Here is an 18,824-nt window from a genome sequence, read left to right as displayed (position 1 = left end):
AGATAATGGTTTCAAATTACACATCTCATTAACTTCTAAAACATTGCAATTATATGTATGTTCCAAAATTGCACAGGAAATGTGGAAATTTGACTTAAACCCAGGTTGGCCACATAATCAGTAACGGTAATATCTTCTCTGCCCAGAGGGAGCATCAGCATTAAATGCAAATTATGTCTTCAAACATACTTATGGTCATAATCTTTGAAACATCTATCTTGTGGCAAAGGAAGTTTCTGAGTTTTATGTATTCCACCGAGCCAAGCGATTTTGCATATACAAGTCTTTTAAAAAAACTCTTTTGTGTTTATGTAAATTATCAGAGTTTGAAAATTGATGTTTTCATACTGCTTGCTGAAATGTTTTTGCATCGTCTCAAACTTGGTCTCCAAACAACCGTCAAAGTCTCAAGATCAATAATTATTTTAAAAATCTTGCCTTTTCAGCACAATTTTATTGCAAGTTATGGATCAATCAGTTCAGTCCAGCCTATTTGGGAAAAAAAGGGACCACAAATCTGTCACTTATGCTCTGATTGTGACCAAAATTGACATGTACTTTGACAATAATCAGCTGAGGAAACCTGTGACATTTGGCTTGAATTGGCTTAAGTTGGCCTTTTACAATGCTCAGTCTACTGCCAACAACCTAAAATGTAATTATTCCTCTCTAAGATTCAAATAAAGACATAACTATTGTTTCAAATTATGCATTTTAATGAGAATTAACACTTTGCAAATATGTGTAGGTTGCTTAACTGTACAGGAAATCATATAATTCGATTTCAACGAATTTTAATTAGAGCAAGAAATGTTTTATAATTCTCTGGCCACCAGAGTGAGCCAAATCAGTAACTGCAAATGTCAGTGTTGAAGTAATTAATAAAAAAAATATACAATTGGTGGAAAGCTTTACTGTATGTCTTTAGGTCAAGAACATTTCTGTACTTTATGCTTTCCACTGTGCCTGACAATTTTGCAAATACGAGTCTTTTAAAAACTCTATTGTTTTTATGTAAATCATCAGAGTTTGAAAACTGATGTTTTCATACTGCTTGCTGAAATGTTTTTGCATCGTCTCAAACTTGGTTTCAAAACAACAGTCGAAGTCTCAAGATTAATAAGTGTTTAAAAAATCTTGCCTTTTAAGCACAATGTTATTGCAAGTTATGGAATAATCAGTTCGCCCTGGCCTATTCTGAAACAGGGGACCACAAATTTGTCAGTTATGCTCTGATTGTGACCAAAATCAATTTGTATATTGATGATAATCAGCTGAGTCATTTGGCTTGTCATTTGGCTTGAATGGGCTTAAGTTGGCTCTTGCAATGTTCAGTTTAGTGCCAAAAATCTAAAATGTAATTATTCCTCTCTAAGAATAAAATAAAAACATGACAGTTGTTTCAGATTATGCATCTTAATGAGAACCGTCACTTTACAAATATGTGTAGGTTGTACTGTACAGGAAATCCTGTAATTTGTTTTCAGCAGATTTTGGTCAGAGCAACAAGTGTTTTTCCCGGGGCACCAGAGGGAGCCAAATCAGTAACTGCAAATGTCATTATTGAAATATTCATGGAAAGTTTTACTGTATGTCTTTTAAGCACATTGTGGCTTAAGATTGGAATACATTGATGTGAACTGTTCTCATTCTGCTATGAAACGCTAAAAATACATCAGTAATTGTCTGATTATGACCAATTTTGACACACATATAGAAATTGCAAACTGACAATGTATTATGATTTCAACTGGAATTATGCTACTCAATAGTCACGGTAATTGCAAGGTGAGAACTAATTCCCAAAATGGTGCTTGGTTATTTCTTGCTTCGTACCAATAAATTGTCTCAAAAAACAGGCTTCTGTGGGCCTCTTGTAGCTCACCATGAAAACATCCACCTTTGAAGATTAAGGTCATGGGTTTGATTCCCTGTCACAGATGTTGGATGGTGCTATAGCAATTGCTGTGAACACACAATTATATTAATCTTACTGAAGGGTCTTTCTTAAAAATCCAACGATTTGCTGCCTTCTATGACCAGAGACATGAAATTTGTTGCTGCTTTGTCCTAAAATGGTGCATGGTTCCTTGTTGCTTCCTTTCAATAAATTGTTTCAAAAATTGCAGGTGTGCCACAGATGTCTTGTGGCTCACCATGAGAGCCTCCGCCTTTGAACTGTAGGGTCATGGGTTCAAATCCTTGTCATGGATGTTAAACTGAGTTGCAGCAGATGTATCACCTAGTGGTCTTAATCATAAGAAAAGGAGATCTTTCTTAAAAAACTAAACATCCGCTACGTTCCACGACCAGAGGCCACTACTTTTCTCCTCGATGTCTTCATGGCGCTTGGACCCCGCAGATTGTCACTTGCGGCATATTTTTTTGTTTGTTTTGTTTTTTGTAACTGCATTAGCATTAGCAGAAATTTTAGTTGGCCAGGGGTGCCCAAAACTTTGCATACAACTGTGTGGGAGTTGAACTTGAGGTCTTTGCTAGGACGTCATGTGTTCAAGTGTCATAAGAAAAAATTCATTATTGATCATCCTCCTTTATTATTGGGTATCACTAACTAAGTGCTTCCAGCTTCTAAGCTTCTATTTTAGATAGTTTTAAACGCCTAAAAGGCAATTTAACCTGTCCTCAATCATGTTACTAGGCCCTCTAAACAGCTGACTGCTGAGCTTGAAAACATAGTTAAAACAGGAATTTTGATCAGGTTTCCCACATTTATCAGCCATATGAATAGACTGATTGAAAAAGAACCTTACAATGCCAACTTAGTTTGCAATTTTCAAGAACAAGCTTTTATTTTTAAGAATACAGACTCAGTGCTTTAACAGCCACAACAGTAGTCAGCACTAAATGATAAACTGCATAAGCGTAACCACCATTTCGACAACGATGTCAGTTCGAACTCTCTAATTCTAAGGCCTCAGAGTGTTGAAGCAATGTGATTGTTGCAAACTGGCCATAAAACTTGGCAATGCAATAGTGATGTGTTTGTGTCTGTAGATGTGTGTTCATGTGATGAAACAGAAGAAATGCCACTATATTGGGAACTGCTCTTTTGCGCACAGTTTGGAAGAGAGGGATGTGTGGACCTACATGAAGAACAACAGTTGTGAGAATCATGCTTTCTTCTCATTTCCCATTTATTTAGTCTGTAGCAGTATTGGTCTTGTTCTTCTAGACCTTATCTGTTTCAGACATTTTGTAGTATAGTTGACAGTATTATGAAAGCAAGTTATTAACAAAATTAGAATAGAATTTGTAATGTGTAAAATGGCAATGCATATTTGCATTTAAATTTCCCACTCATATGCAGTGTTGAGGTCAAAATGAATATTCAGGTTTAATTCTGCAATTTTAATTTGCCTTGTGGTATACTGGTATTGACATTTCAATTACACAAAGATTTAGATGCTTTAAATAGCTTTATTTAAATTAAAATGTATTTCCAAAACTGCATATTTATGCTTAATGTGACAATGCAATAATTGTCAAAATGATAATAATAAATCGGCGCCTCTCCTCTGCAGTTACATGTTCTTGCTTACTGCGCTCATCCTGTGTCAAAATATCTTTGGAAATGCATTCAACCAGATTTCATTTACATTGACTTCCCAACCTGTCAATCATCCTGTCAGAGCAGGCCCAAGAGCTCGCTCAGCAAAAAACACTTTATCTAAGACCATGGTGGCCCAAAAATGTATAGCCACTCTTACATTAGCAGATGAGTTAAAGAAGAGAGACATAGCCACTTGTGATGCTTAATGTTTATATGTGACCCCATGTTAATAACCCCATGTTAATTAAAGTTTTCTAATTTATCAGTCTGGTTAAAATGAGGCTTCTATTTTTTCAGCCTCTTTTTTTTATTTTCTGGTCCAATTTAAGCAGTGCAGCAGTTACATTCTAGTGCCACAATGTGCCTAAATGTTACAGCAGCACTGCTTAAGGTGACATGGAAAAAAAGAAGCCTCATTTTATAAACTGAGAATGGTGGCTGAAAGTGAGAGGCCAGACATACAGATTCCAGTTGATGCCATGTAGGGATATTTTCTACAAAGTGAGCATCTGAGGTGGATATATGGCTCTGCCATCAGCTCATCTGCTAATACACTACATGAATTTTCAAGAGATGCAACATTAAGCTAGCTAAAAGCCATGGTTAATGCTATCTAACGCTGCATTCCTAAGCTTTCCCATCTGCTGTTTTAATCAGCTGGCAAACATGATCTAGCTCACTGTGTCTCTCACACACATACCAGCAATTTTTGTAATATTAAATAAAAAAAGGAAAGCGGGGCATTAGAGAGTTCCTAACTGAATTTGATTGAAATATGCAACAGTACCGACACGGTACAGCAGCTGTTGCCAACTGTGACAAGTTGGTTGTGATTTATACATGCCTGTGTGTACCAGTATGATTACAAATAAATTATTTTATGAATACATTTTTGGTAACAAAGTGGAATACTGTAATTTATCCACATCTGATGCTCACTATGCAAGTTAGAAGATGATGCTGGATTTATCTGTATCTGCTGCATCTGTAGCCTACAGTCGACTGTGCTTTTGGCCCGTCCTGATGGGTTGATCACCAGGTTGGAAAGTTCATGAAAATGAAAATGCAGTTTGGCTGAATGCATTTTCAAAGGCATTTTGCCACAGAATTAGTGCAGTAGGTGAGAATATGTAATTGCAAAAAGAGAGGCTGTTTGCCATTTACATTTGAATTTTGCCCTCTTTCTAGCTTAGTGTTCTCTTTGATAATGCAGTTTAAATGCATTATTAGAGTGAAAAGGCTAATAAGACATAATATTTTATGATTGACACATTTATTGCATAATCACATTTAAGCGCAATTATGCAGTTCTGGAAATTTTAATTTTAAGCATCTCAATCTTTGTGTAAATGAAATGTCAATACTAGTATACCAATTAAAATTGCAGTATTGTATTTGAATTTTCATTTTAGGCTCACCGTTGCATATATGAGTTAAATACAAACATACAGATACATAGCTTTTTTACATATTACATTTTCATTTTGATACTGATGCTTCCACACAGTTTAGCCTAGCAAGAATGAAATAGATACGCAGATGTCGAAAGAGTCAGTTATGGTGTGTTAATGTCATTACACTTCTGGCAATACCAAAGAAGAACGTTTTCTTTTTGTATCCTCACAGTGAGAGACATGCAGCAGATGTATGATTTGTGGTTATCATTAACCAATCAGAACCGTCGATCAGATGGCACCCTGATAACTCCGCCTCCTGAGGAAAAACAGAGTACCTTGCCAGCTGACTATACAGAGTCAATGGTGGGTGGGTGGCTTGAAAGTGATTATCAGTTTCATTATGAATTATAGTTTTGATTTTGTAGTCATAGTATGAACTTGCTTTCAAACACTTGTTTATGTTTGTTATAAAGTGTAATGCCCCTTCACATGTGAATCTGGTCTTTAAAGTGATGGTTCCCCTTTTACCCCAAAAATAGTTGATCAGCTAAGATGTATTTGGTGTCCTACGTTTGCATCTTTAGTTTTGCACTGGAGCTTAAATGGTAGTGTAGCTAATAAATAATGAAAGTTTATACCTGCCGGTGAGCATTGTACAAGCTGCAAGTTAAATCATCACACGTACCTCAAAAGTAGCTTGCTTGTTTGGTATCGGAGGCTCAATGACTTACACTTGTAGCTATAAAAAATGTAACAGTATGTCATACTTTCAGCTATTTTTGGGATAAGAAGGAAATTGTGTAAATTTGATCTTTTGCCAAATCACTACTTTAAATGGGTTTCTGACTGGTCTGTGGCTTTGATTGACAGGGTGGGCAGCGGTTGTCTGGAAATGGGGATTTGTAATCCTGGCCAAAGCGTGACTAGCAGGCCAAGCAGCTACCTAGATGAGGCGTCTTACAAAAAGATCCAGCTGTCCACCAGATGTCAGTTTGTATGGCCTTGTTCCACTTTTTGGTGCAACTTCGGGAAGCGTTGTGTCCTCCTGTACTGCAGACAGCCTAACCGTAGGTCTAATGGTGTTTGTGAACATGCCCGTACATGCATTTCTTATTTATGGTCACATGCATTCATCGGTTCATTGTCTTTACATTTGACTGGTTATAAGAAAATGCACACCAGTCATTTGACAACCCATGGCCATTTTGAATTCCCAAACTGGTGTAAGCTTACAATTTAAAAGAAAAGAAAAAAAAAGTTTCCCTTCCCTGCTTGCTCCTCTTACAGTGCTGTTAAAACTTGCGCTCAGTCAAATGCAATCTGGTTACCCCACTGACTAGTACATTTCTGGGCCAGCTTCCTCTTCAAGACGTTTTCTCCTATTTTATTATGGTGCACCATATTAGACAGCAGAAAAGGTTACCTGTTCTTTATGAAGATGTTTGATTTGTCCCAGTGCTTTCTTAAATGAGTGGTGCATCACTCCGTATACTTGCCATATTGGCAGAACAAAAATGAATGTATAGCTAGCAAAAGGCCGTAAAAAAAAAGTCATTTAAAAGTTTTAAATGTGGAATGTATTTGACACACCTTGGCAAACAGTTACGTTATAACTTCAAATCACACCCCTTTTCCTCTGGCATTCTCCTTACTACTTATTGAACTAGCATGTAGGTTTACTGCTTGTGTAACTCCACCTGCCAGTCCTGCGTGCACATACTTGCGTTAACAGTTTGCACAGAGTGAGCTGTGAAAAGGGCAGTATTTTGTAAGGACAGTGGAGGGCACTGGAGATGTATTTGCACAAGGCATAAGGGCTGCTTGAGTCCAATCTGATTTATGCAGTTCAAAAGCTCAATTGTGGTATGTCTTTGAAACGAAAGGTGATCACTTTCACTGAGCAGTTTAAGGAGGGTAAATGATTAGAAGTAGTTTCAATTGAGCTTATACCCTGTGCTGTTGGAAGTTATAGAATGTTTGGTACTCACAGGGATATACTAAAATTTATTTTTTAATTCGTCACAGTTCAGATTGGGCCAGATCGCCTGAAGTTTTCCATAATTAAGTATCTATCAATTTCAGTTGAATGAGCAAAGAAGAAGGCAAATAAGCTCTTAACATGGTGCACCTATGCATAATTATAATCCCTCCAATAATATATCATCACAGTACCTTGCCTCCTTTAGTTAGTCTTGTCCATATCTATGGTGGACATAATGTATACACATACATATTTACTATATCGTATACTACTAATGATTATTGATAACTTAGCAGTTAAGCTTAAATAAATATAACCTGACCTTGTGTTGATTACATAGAATCTGTTATTAAGCTATGCTATATGACCTGTATTGCTGATTAGAAGATTAGTTTTTTTCCCCTTGGCTTCTGTAGGGGGTCATTCCAGGAAAGTCAAGTTTTGTGAGCTTTTTTTCAAACCAAACTACTTTAGATAGAAGATATTGATTGTAATAAATTTCCTGCTAAACACACTAACACCTAGTGCATGATGGAAATCTTGTATTTTGAGACTGTTCAGAGAAGAAGGCAGGATTTTATCAAGCAGGCTTTGGGTGTGAATGCATTATGAGCTGTGCCTCAGCTGTAGTGAATGAAACTTCCAAACAGCTTGAATATTGAATGAAGGACTTTATGGAATGACCTATATGTATGCTTTACTGAGGGATCTTATTATTATTATTATTATTATTATTATTATTAGTAGTAGTAGTATTATTATTATTATTATTATTACTACTACTACTACTACTACTACTACTGCTATTATTATTATTATTATGATAAGGATTGCTATTATGACTTTCTATCCTTCTGTATTCTATTGATAAATGTATATGTTCATTGGAATGTATAACTCTCTTTAAATATATGTACCCATGTATGAATCTAAAAACTTAAGTGAATTGTCTATGTATGCCGAGTGACCTTTACAGTTTAGGGAGGGGGGCTGGTGTAGATACATGTGTTTGAGGTTTTACAATGGTCATTAGTTGACTGGAAGACAAGTATAAATGGTTTGTTCTCTCAATTTTGCTATTAGACCCTTAGGTTTCAACTAAACCAAAAAGGTCCAATAGCAGTATGGGTTTATAGTTGGAAATTCTACTGGTAGTTGTATCATGTGTTTGCTTTTGCCCTTTAATGTCAGTGGTGGTTTAATAATTTCCTGTCAACATGTATAGTCCCTGACATTACTAAAATAATGGATATTTCCAGAACAGTTTGAGTTTAACTATAGTGAGAATAAATTGATTGTTGTTGTTTATTTAAATGCTTAGCTGATCCACTCTTGTTTTCCTCAGTCTTTGTGATGAAACCCTCAAGCACATGTATTTTCCAGGTGTATTATTAGGATACTAAGCATATATATTTTTGTTTGCATAGCGCTTTATACAATATAAACAAACAGTTATAAGAAATCTAACATGTATAACCTTTCTCCTACGGTGTATATTTCTATACACACTTAGACAACTTGCATCTGTTGGCTATCTGATGAAGTCAGAGACTGATGTTATAGGTTGTTAGGGGCATGCAGCTTGTCTCAGGCATTCTTCTGTGGACATGCAGTGACTTTTCAGTGGATTGTCCCATTTTACTAGTTCATGCGTTTGGCCTCAGGTTGACAATCCGCAAAAGTGTCACTTAGCCAAGAGAAAAGAACAAAGGTTTAGATTATAGAAACCGTCTCAATCATGGTAGTGGGTAAAAAGGTCATATCAAATGGTCAGAATCTCTTCCCATTGGCTAGAGCGAGCATCATCCAGTCAAACCAACCCCCATCAGTTTCAACTTAAGTTAACTTTATTTGAATGTGAACCTGCAACATTCTGGGTTTTTTTTGGAGTTTGACTTCTTCCCCAAGTATTTTAAGCCAATGGGGAAAGGTTGCACATGGTTAGATGACCTCTTGTGTTTCATACTCTCTAGCATTTATCTTGAATCTGAGATTGTAACATGGTAATCTTGACCTGAAAATTCCATATTCACCCTGAATAGGATTTCTTGTCTTTCGAACAGAACACACATACACGCAATGGATTTATCACGATGCTGTTTTCTGTCAAGATGAGTTATTTTTCAACTGCTTAATGTAACTGATAAAAATCTGGGTTTTGGGGGAAAAAAAGAAACATTGCCTCTTTTTGTACTGTATTTTTACATTTATGTTTTTGTTCTCCTTTTTTGCTCCCTGGTTGGAAATGAATAATGATCACAGTGGACCAAATCTTGTGAGTGTTTAACAATAAACAGACTGTTTTAGAAAAATGTGTTTTTTCTTCTTAAAATGACATCTGATGAAACATAACACTCCAGAATTACAGCTTTGGGAAGCTGCTAGGTGATCTTATTGCTTATAAAGCTGATTAGGCGTTATGGGCAATAAATTGACTATTTAGGCCAGTTATTAGTGGTAAAGCCATAACTAGAACATCAGTGTTTCCAAATCTGCAGAAGAGTCATTAAACTGATTTATATAGCATTTTATTTCTTGGTGTGACCTTATAGAGTAACTAGATGTCGTCCTCTGGCGCTCCCATTGCACTGATCTAGCCTAGTAATGGAGCTTTAATACATGGCTATCACGCTGTTCTCTACAAAGCAGTGAAGGGAATGAGACATGGGCTCCTGTGTTGGCACATAAATTCGGATGAAACTTATTTGGATCGGGCACTTCAACATCAATATCATGCTAAGTAGTGAGAATGAATATGTAAAATTATCCATGCACTTATACATTTGGGATTGCAGCCTAATCTATTTCAAATTATTCAAGTACATCAGTATTTTAAATTTCACATTTTACTATCACAACACTAAATAAAGATTTTGTTTCAGCAAATTGATTCAAGACATTTTAATGGTCACTTGTCGAAATAAAAGTTAATCTTACAGCTGTAACCTATAGTTTTATGAAAGAAGAACACGTGTCGAATTTAACCTAGAGTTCAGTATTTAATAACAGGAGTACAGTGGTTATCACACCGTAATTTCATAACAGCGAAGTAGACCGAGGTGTTTGCTTGGATAACTTGTGTTCGTTTGCATTGGTTGCCATTTGGAGTATGCATAGTTCCGACAACCAATCACAAACCAAACGTCACTGAATATTCATCATCGGAGAGTCTCTGAAGACCTTTATTGGTCAGGCTCGGTCTCCATGTAAATAAGGTCTTTTAGGCGGGTCTAGTTAAGTAACAGCGTTAGTGCGGAATACAAACCTTGTGACTGTTAGAATGTTTTAGATTCTTATGCGTCTGTCCAAATGTTTCTGAAGATATCCTGACATTGTTTTCTCCCTTTGGAAACATTGACAGATTTGTCTCCCAGTTTTGTTATATTGGTTAACGTGATTTTTTTTTGAGATGTCTTCAGATATTCCGGAGATATTCAAGGCTTTGCTCGAGCACCCCTTCTCAGTACCCACCTTTAATGAAAACGGTAGGATTAATAGTGGACGCTATAAGCTGTTTTTTTACTATGATCTATGCACTACACATTTGCTGACTTGGCAAAAATGACATCTTTCATTTTGGTCAGATCTCAGTCTGAACTGTACTGTAAAACATGGACTGTGTTTCACGATTTGCGTGATTTTAGTGTGTTTTCTAAACGGTTTGGAATAGAAATGATTAGAACTGGTGATTGTATAACTTAGCTTGTTAGCTAGGTTTTCCTATCAACTTGACCATTTTCTTGGTGTTAAGGTATCATCGTCAATTGCCTTCAGTGTTATTTCAACGCACTGTCTTAAGACACTTGGTTCTCCATTGCTGCTAATCTTGTATTCCTATTCTTCTCTTGGTGATTTCCCAACACTACCACTGTTTCTGTATGGGAACCCGCCCACAGACAAATGGTCGGTTTTTTATTTGTACTGGTTAAAATGACTACTGTTTTGCAGTAAATCCCATAGGAGAGCACACTTTTTCCATGTCGAGTTGATGGCGTTATCTCTTCCATCAGTAGTAATGCATACATTTGTCAGTCTTTGTCCTCGCTTCTCACTTTTTTGGGCGTTTTGTGTTTGACTAAGCAGAATTTATGCTACACTATGACTGCGCACCGTCAAGTGTCTTAGTTGTAGTTCTCTATACTAGCAAATTATCTGCATTTGGGCTTCGGAGTAACTGCAACACAGCCTCATCGCTCAAGCATGTTTTATTTTGGTCCGATTCTGGAGAGAAGTGATGCAATATCGAAATGCAGCGAGACTTATCAAACTTGTGAGAAGCATATCTTACAAATTAACATGTCGGTCTGTTTTATTTTTAAAAATGACCAAAAAATCTGGCTTTCATTTCTGCAGAATCACGGCTCTGCGCACGCGTTGTACGTCACCACAGCACATGTACGGCCACGTGTGCGCCGTCCACGTTGTTTTTCTTTGTCTAGTCGGCCAGAAAAAAAAAAACTCTTATGTTCCTTTTTTTAATGAAAAGAGTGAGTTTATTCCGATTATAAGAGGTTTAACATGAGCTGTAGTCTGCGTTTGTAGTTGCTTGCAGTGTTTTTACAACTGGACGTTCTTAGTTGCTCTGCTAATTCCTTGCTAGTGTAGAGTAGTGGAAGTTTTTTTTTCTTCACACGTTTTGCACCTCTGATACGTTTTTCCAGTGTTCTCGGCGAGGCATATATGTAACACTTCTGGTCATCCAATGGCATTTGACTACAGTGAGGGAACACCTATTTTAAAGCGTGTGCGAGAGGGGGTTCAGTCCCGAAATGGCAACTCCGCCGTCCGGAAATGGCACATACTGGCATGTGCGACTTAGCAAATGGCACCTGACACCGACAACTGGTAACGAGTGGCACATGCCGCTCGTGCCACTCGGTTAGTGGCACTCGCCAGTGGCACCTGCCACACAGTAACGGCGTGTGCCTCTCAAAACAGGCACATACCAACAGCTTCTGTGAGTAAAGCAAAGACTCTGGACAACGGCTACTCGGCTGGGCTAACTAGCGGCACATCATAGCTCCACCATCGGCAATCAGAACCTGGGAAAAGTCATTGATGAATGTTGACCTAAAGACTCTGTGCAGATAGTCTGTCATTTTTGGCTTTTGTTGTGGCACGGAGAGCTGAAGAAAGCAGCTCGTTTTACAGATGTACTCGAACTAATTACTGAATTCATTGCGGTGTTATTCATGCTAAATCTAAAGTATGTATAGACTATTTGTCAGCGTATTTATTAAACAGGACAAGAGGAACCATGCCACTTTGGGACTGAACCCCTGCAGGCGTGTGCGTCCGCCTATTTGTCTTTGGGAACGGTGCATAAATTATACTGAAAATGCTAACTTAGTTGGCCTTTGCGCATCATTGCAATGTTTTTGTGGCGATTAAGCCTGGGTTTAGTGTGAATATGACTATACTGGCCTCATGGAAAATCGGGTCAAACGGCGGAGCTTCTAATACAAAGCACAGTAAAGACTTAAGCTGTTGGTATAGTGAACAGAAATTAGCCATTAAAAGTAAATTTACAGTTAGCTTACAGTGTGTAACACCGAGGGATGAATAAAATGTCAACGGAACCGGTAACAGTTTGGACGAGGGCTTCGGTACAACGGCTGCGTTTCCAGTGGTGTTAAAGAAAATACTGGAGACGCCTCCAGCTAATCTGTTCTCACGTGACGACGGTGAGTTACGAGGATTTAGTACCCCTCAGGTCTGAGTTAGGTTTGACGTATCGAGCGAAGCAGAGTGAGCAAGAAACATGGCTATGTACAGATAAAGAGATAGATCTACGTGTGCCGTTTTTCAAGTTTAATACGATTTTCGAATCTGAGGTCAAGATTCAATTCCATTTCTTGTACTTTATATATCGATTCTACCGAACTCCATTTTTATACCACACGGAGTGGTTTGGCTCAGATAAATATCAGCAAATGAGCGAAACTCAGACGAGACTGAGTACAGTTTACAAATTTGAAACACTGTATTCTGTGTTGGAATTTGACACAACTTATGCTATTATTTTTGCCAGAAAGGATTACTTGGATATTTTAAGTGTTTTACATTTCAGCCCTTATAGTTTGTCACAGGCCTGTGCATAGACATTTTCGGGCCAGGGGGAGGGAGAAATCATGAAAACAAATGAAACTTTATTAAAGCTAATCTATGTGAGTTGTTTGTTTGTTTGTTTGTTTGTTTTAAAATTGAAATTAGTAGCCTTACTGAGTGAAGAGGAAAACATGCTAAAGTATGTTGTCCATGCCCTGCTGTGAGTCACCCTGTATAGCCTGAGATAATTTAAAAATCAGAATGTTGAGTCAGATTTCGCTGTAGTTTTTTGCACCACATTATATGTCTTTATGCAGTAACATCATACACACGTGCTCAAAAAGAATGTTCGGCTTGATATTTAGGTCTCGGTTGCAAAATCAACATTTATATTGATGAAGATATGACAATAGTAGATAATTCATTTACATCATTGGACAAAACGTCCTTTATCAAGTTCACTTTAAATACTATATTAGCGAGCTTACATTCATCAGATTCATTTGTTCGGGGGCTCTGAAGCACAACCAGTGTTACAAAATTTTCTTCAGCACATTCCATGCAATTACACATTTACACAAGAGAGCTCCCCAAATCCTTAAATCATTTTGCTTTAACTAAAGCTTAATTTACTGTATCAATACAATGTGTATGTATTACTCACTTTTATGAAGAGAGCCAGCCTAAAGCACTAAAGATTGTATTACTGGTAGGCTGTGGCCATAACCTACTACATTATTTAGTTGCTATGTAGTATTTAGTTAAAACCCTATTTAGGAGCTCCAGAGAATCTCATGTCAATCTCTGTTTTTACAATGATAAAATTTTGGTGTGGTAAATTACTAACCCCTCTTATTGTCAACATTATGTTTGGTTGTTCAAAATAACCATTTCATGGAATGTGATGCTTTCTTTAGGAGATTATCAGCATTTTATTTCTGTACTGTGGTGAGTCACTGAGGTGAACCACAGGTGGTTAGTACTGCACCAGCAAGGGTGCCCAAGAGTTGGAGCCTCATGGAAACTGATCTCAAAAAATCGTGGAGCGGATAGAAAATGCAGTTCTTATGCACACAGACCAAGGTGACATTTAAACAGTCTGAGGACAAATGGACAGGGCTTTGGGAACTCCAAAAATATTTTTGGCTAATTTCGTTAATTTTGGTATTTTGGTATTTCAGAAAATGAGAAAGAGAAGCTGTCAGGGGATGATGTGGATGGTGGAGGAGGGGTCAGTGGGCTTGGGCCATCAGCAGCCTTGACCCCTGCTATTTGGGAGAAGACTATTCCCTATGATGGTGAGACTTTCCACTTGGAGTACATGGATCTGGAGAAATTTTTGATGGAGAATGGTATTCCTGCTTCAGCTGATGAAGCTCAACAGAAAGGACTTGCCAAGAAGAACTCCCAGCAGACACTTGCGAATCCACCTGCTGCCATCCTAAAGACAGAACCAACCCCATCAGCCCCAGTTTCTCTGCTGCCAATCATGGAACTTGAGCAGTGTAAGGAGGAGGTGATCACAACCACTGCATCAAACTTACAATCAACAGAGACTAAAACAGGTCAGTACTAGTATAGTATGGTACAGTCCCAAAGGAATAATATTTAACTTTACTGCAGTGAACATGCAGCATATAAAACAGTTTGACATGATTTTGTTTACTTCTAAATAAATAAATTATGCAGAAATTTTTCACAAAGTTACATTGTAAACATTTTTCAAAACTTCTGCATAATTAATTTATTTAGATGTCAGTGGCAGACAGATACATGTGGGACATTTGGAAGGCAAATTTCTAAAGGTTGAATCCAATACAGTGGTAATAATAATATAATGGAATATAACCAGTATTTGTTTTGGACTTAAAGTAAACCTTAAAGTGAAATAACTATTGTTGTTACTTAGCAGCATAATACAGTTATGGTAAAAATAAAACATTCTATTATCAGATAAAACAAAAAACAAAAATTGATTTTTAACTATACAGCATAGTACATTCACATAGTTTCAAGAATCTCAGTTCCTCTGTCAAAGACTCAGAATTGTTTGCATGCATGTACTGCAGAGTAGACAGTGAAATAACAGGTTTCTACAATTTCCAGAATGTCTGAATTGTTCTTTGTGACGCTCTAAATATGATAGAATCACACAATTCAGGCCTTATCACTGACAAAGACCGCATGATGCCGGAGCCCATTAAACCAGAGGACATTGAGGTGGAGGTGAACTTTGAGCTGGATCCCACAGACCTTGTTCTGTCTACTGTACCTGGAGGAGAACTGTTTGACCCTCGAAAACATCGCTTCACTGAGGAGGAGCTCAAACCACAGCCCATAATCAAGAAAGCCAAGAAAATATTTGTGCCTGAAGAACAGAAGGTAGGCTTATACACTGTCGCAATTTACATCAAGATGAAGATTTATAAATGAATCATACATTTAACTTTAAAGCGTAAGGGCTCATATGTAGGTTCACACTTATTTTTCAATCTCAGGACTTACATATTAGTTTCATAGTAGTTACTGAATAGTTATAGTTTTAAACAGCAAGGTTGCGTAGTTGGAACTAACTGTTGCATAAATGTTCTTGCATCCCAATGGTCATTTTCACAAATGATTTCAGGATGAGAAATACTGGCAGAGAAGGAAAAAGAACAACATTGCAGCTAAACGTTCGCGAGATGCCCGACGGCTAAAGGAGAATCAGATCACAGTCCGAGCAGCCTTTCTGGAACGGGAGAACTCTGCACTGAGACTAGAGGTGGCTGAGCTGCGAAAGGACTATGGACGCTGCAAGAACATTGTGACTCACTACGAAGCCAAATATGGACCACTGTAAGAGACAGATAATGTAAAAGCCTGCTAGATGATTTATATTCCCAAAACAACACGGTCAGCAAATTCACCCCCCTTCCCTTGACTAAAGTGAAGCCTTTTTTGTAGTCACATTTTGTAGACGCACATGCCTGCAGAAAGTAATAAATTAATATATAAATAGATATTGTCTCAGTGTGAAAGATATTATAAAGGACAAAATAAATGACTTGTAGCAATAAAAACACTCAGCCCAGTCATACAAAGCAGTGCATTTTGTAGCAACTTATAACATTGACAGTCAGCAAATGTAGATGAATTAACCACATTTACATCCTGGACCACTCAAAGAAGAGTGAGCTATGTTTTCACCTTGCAACCCCATATTTAAAAGTTTATTCTGCTTAACACAAACTGAGCAGAAATCCTACATGATGCATGCAGTTGTATGTACAAGCCCAATTCCAAAAAAGCTGGTATAGCAGGTAAAACGCACATAAAACCAGAAGCAAATTATTTGTAAACTGTCTTTTACAGGTATGTAATAGAAAAAGCATAAAAGAGACATTTAATGTATTACCTAACTCTCTTTATTAATTTTTGTAAATATACATTAATTTCAAATTAGATGCCTTTAACATATTCTAAAAATACTGGGACACCAGCATTGTAAGACTGGCAAGTTTATGCAGTGGTCTAAAACATCTGTTTTGAAATGTAAGTAACAGGTGATGCTAATTTGGTATGTAAGGAGTATTAACAAAATGAAAGCAAGAATGAGTCAAGGTTTGCCACTTTCCCTAAAACTGCCAGAGCAAATAGTTCCAGTGGAAAAACAACTACATCTCCGTGGATAACCGAAACCAATATTAAATGCCCATGGCTTTCGATCCATCAAAAGGCACTGCTTTAAAAACCAACATGCTTCTGTAATGAATATAACCACATGAACTCAGGAATACCTTGGAAAACCCTTGTCAGTAAACACAGTTCATCAACAAAAGCAAGTTAAGCATCTGTTTTGGTATGGGGTGTGGCATGGGTAACTTGCACATCTGTGAAGGCACCATTAATGCTGATATATACACATGCATTTAAAACCTATATATGATTCCATCTAGTCGTTTTAGGGACATCCCTGCTTGTTTCAGCAAGAGAACGTCCTGCACATGGTTGCAGTTTTCCATTGAAAATGTGTGGCACATTATGAAGCACACTGTACAACAATAGAGACCCCAGACTGATGAGCAGCTGAAGTGTTATAAAAACCAAAAATGGGGAAAAAATTCCACTTTCACCACTACAATTGGTGTCTTCAGTAGAGCTGTCATGATCATGCAATTTTAGCTGACAATTATTTGTCATATCAAATATGTGATCAATTAATTGTTTTTTGTTCATTGTATGCAACCACTAAAGTAGCAGCCTAAACGTGGCCATATTAGCCATCTTGCTTCTGTGTTTACTAGGTAGCTAACACTATTAAGTAAATTATATACTACATGGTTGTGTGCGCACACACAAACAAATGTCTATTTACACAGAATCATGTAAAGCAAAAGCAAAGCTTCGATTTTTCTTGAGGGTCAAAATGTAAGCAAAAAAAAAACTAAAAATTTTAGATCAAACTACATAGCTAACACATAAATAAACATTATTCAGTGCTGCCCTCTAAATATTTTACAGCACAAGTAAGAGATAGAGAAGTTAGAGATTTCTTGTCTTTATAAGCCCCATGTTGTGTCTTAATGCATTTACTGCTTTCTTTTATTTACATTTACTTGCCCATTTATCATTTTGCTTGGTGTGATATGATATGACTTTATCTCTAATGATTGTAGATAATGATTGTGATAATATAAAATAATTATGATTAGGCAATTATGTAATGATTGTGACAGGCCTAGTAATAATTACTGAGCATTGTTAAAAAGAACAGTGATGTAACACAATGGTTAACATGCCCCTGTCAGAACTTTTTTTGGAACATGTTGCAGACATTGAATTTAGATTAAGTGTATATATATCAGGGTTCCCCAGTAGGCAGCCCGCAGGCCTGATGTTAATCCATTGGACACAGGTACACATATGTACGTTACTGGGGCCAAAAGCTCACTCTGTGGACATGGGGCATGAAGTTGTACTTGTACAAAAACCATGGCCAGTGCTATAGAACGAAAAGTTAATAATGAAAATAGACACCTGAGTTCTGTTTGGACCGAAGAATTTTATTTTACCGAACAATACTAATGTTGAGCCGACTTGTTTGCTATGCTCTTAAAATGTAGCTATCTGCAAGGTGGCTAATACTAAGCGGCACTTCGAAACTTCAATGAAACCTGGTGAAAATCTGAGATTTGAAAACAAAAGACTGCAAATTTGATTGCCTCCTACAACCATTCTGTTACCACCATCCACAAAACTACATCTGGCAACATCTCTGTGTGTGTTGTGGAACTTTGCAAAAGCTAAGAAACCTTTCACGGATGCTGAGTTGATGAAGTCGTGTGCAATTGATATGATGGAAGAAGTTTTAAGTCATGCCGAAAAAACAAAACAGTTGTTGAAGCAGGTGACACTATCAGACAACACTGCAGTGAGAAGAGTAGAAGCAGAGAACTGCCTGTCTGCTCTGCTCCCTGATTTAAAGAAAGCTGATTTCATGTCACTCGCCACTGAGTGTGTTTACATGCACTTAATAATCCGATAACTGCAAAAAATCAGGTTTTGTCAGTAATCCGATCAACGCGTTTACATCCACTTGAGTAATCAGATAATGGAAAAACTCTGGGTCTACATGAGTCAGACGATAATCGGATTTTGCTTTGCCACCAGCCAATAAACTCACAGAAGAAGACATAATGTAAAACTCAAACTTCATGCCGTTTTTTTTTAAAACATCACACCACTTTACCTGAAAATACAAACATACATCATCTAGATTTGAATCTTTCATTTTGTCAAGCAGGTAGCTGGTTTTCAGCATTGCTCCAAAAATTGTTTGCTTGTG

The 18,824-nt window shown here is 37.3% G+C and overlaps 2 protein-coding genes across 4 annotated transcripts in view; both read left to right on the top strand.

Annotated features, from left to right (window-relative positions):
- zc3h7bb (zinc finger CCCH-type containing 7Bb) overlaps positions 1–9,261 on the top strand; it is a 55,577-nt gene extending 46,316 nt beyond the window's left edge. For all 3 annotated transcript variants that reach the window (XM_036560428.1, XM_036560425.1, XM_036560427.1), the window contains exons 20-22: positions 3,016–3,124; positions 5,198–5,331; positions 5,839–9,261. In XM_036560428.1, the coding sequence (XP_036416321.1) occupies positions 3,016–3,124; positions 5,198–5,331; positions 5,839–5,874 (279 nt within the window). In that variant the 3' untranslated portion in view covers positions 5,875–9,261. The remainder of the gene's footprint in view (positions 1–3,015; positions 3,125–5,197; positions 5,332–5,838) is intronic.
- Positions 9,262–10,170: 909 nt separating this feature from the next.
- tefa (TEF transcription factor, PAR bZIP family member a) lies at positions 10,171–15,999 on the top strand. The gene is made up of 4 exons (XM_036560429.1): positions 10,171–10,434; positions 14,179–14,562; positions 15,144–15,379; positions 15,624–15,999. The coding sequence occupies exons 1-4, from the start codon at positions 10,359–10,361 to the stop codon at positions 15,837–15,839; spliced, it is 912 nt and encodes a 303-aa protein (XP_036416322.1). The 5' UTR covers positions 10,171–10,358; the 3' UTR covers positions 15,840–15,999.
- Positions 16,000–18,824: the final 2,825 nt, after the last annotated feature.

Source organism: Colossoma macropomum, unplaced genomic scaffold (assembly GCF_904425465.1).
Source record: "Colossoma macropomum unplaced genomic scaffold, Colossoma_macropomum, whole genome shotgun sequence".
NCBI classification, from domain to species: Eukaryota; Metazoa; Chordata; class Actinopteri; order Characiformes; family Serrasalmidae; genus Colossoma; species Colossoma macropomum.
The sequence above is the reverse complement of the archived record's forward strand: the minus strand, read 5'-3'. Positions and strand labels throughout refer to the sequence as shown.

Bases quoted from the DNA above. Each gene is read 5' to 3' on its own strand.
- tefa (XM_036560429.1), top strand. From the start codon at position 10,359: ATGTCTTCAGATATTCCGGAGATATTCAAGGCTTTGCTCGAGCACCCC. The intron at 14,563-15,143 runs GTCAGTACTAGT...TAAATATGATAG, and splicing joins ATCAACAGAGACTAAAACAG to AATCACACAATTCAGGCCTT. The intron at 15,380-15,623 runs GTAGGCTTATAC...AAATGATTTCAG, and splicing joins TTGTGCCTGAAGAACAGAAG to GATGAGAAATACTGGCAGAG.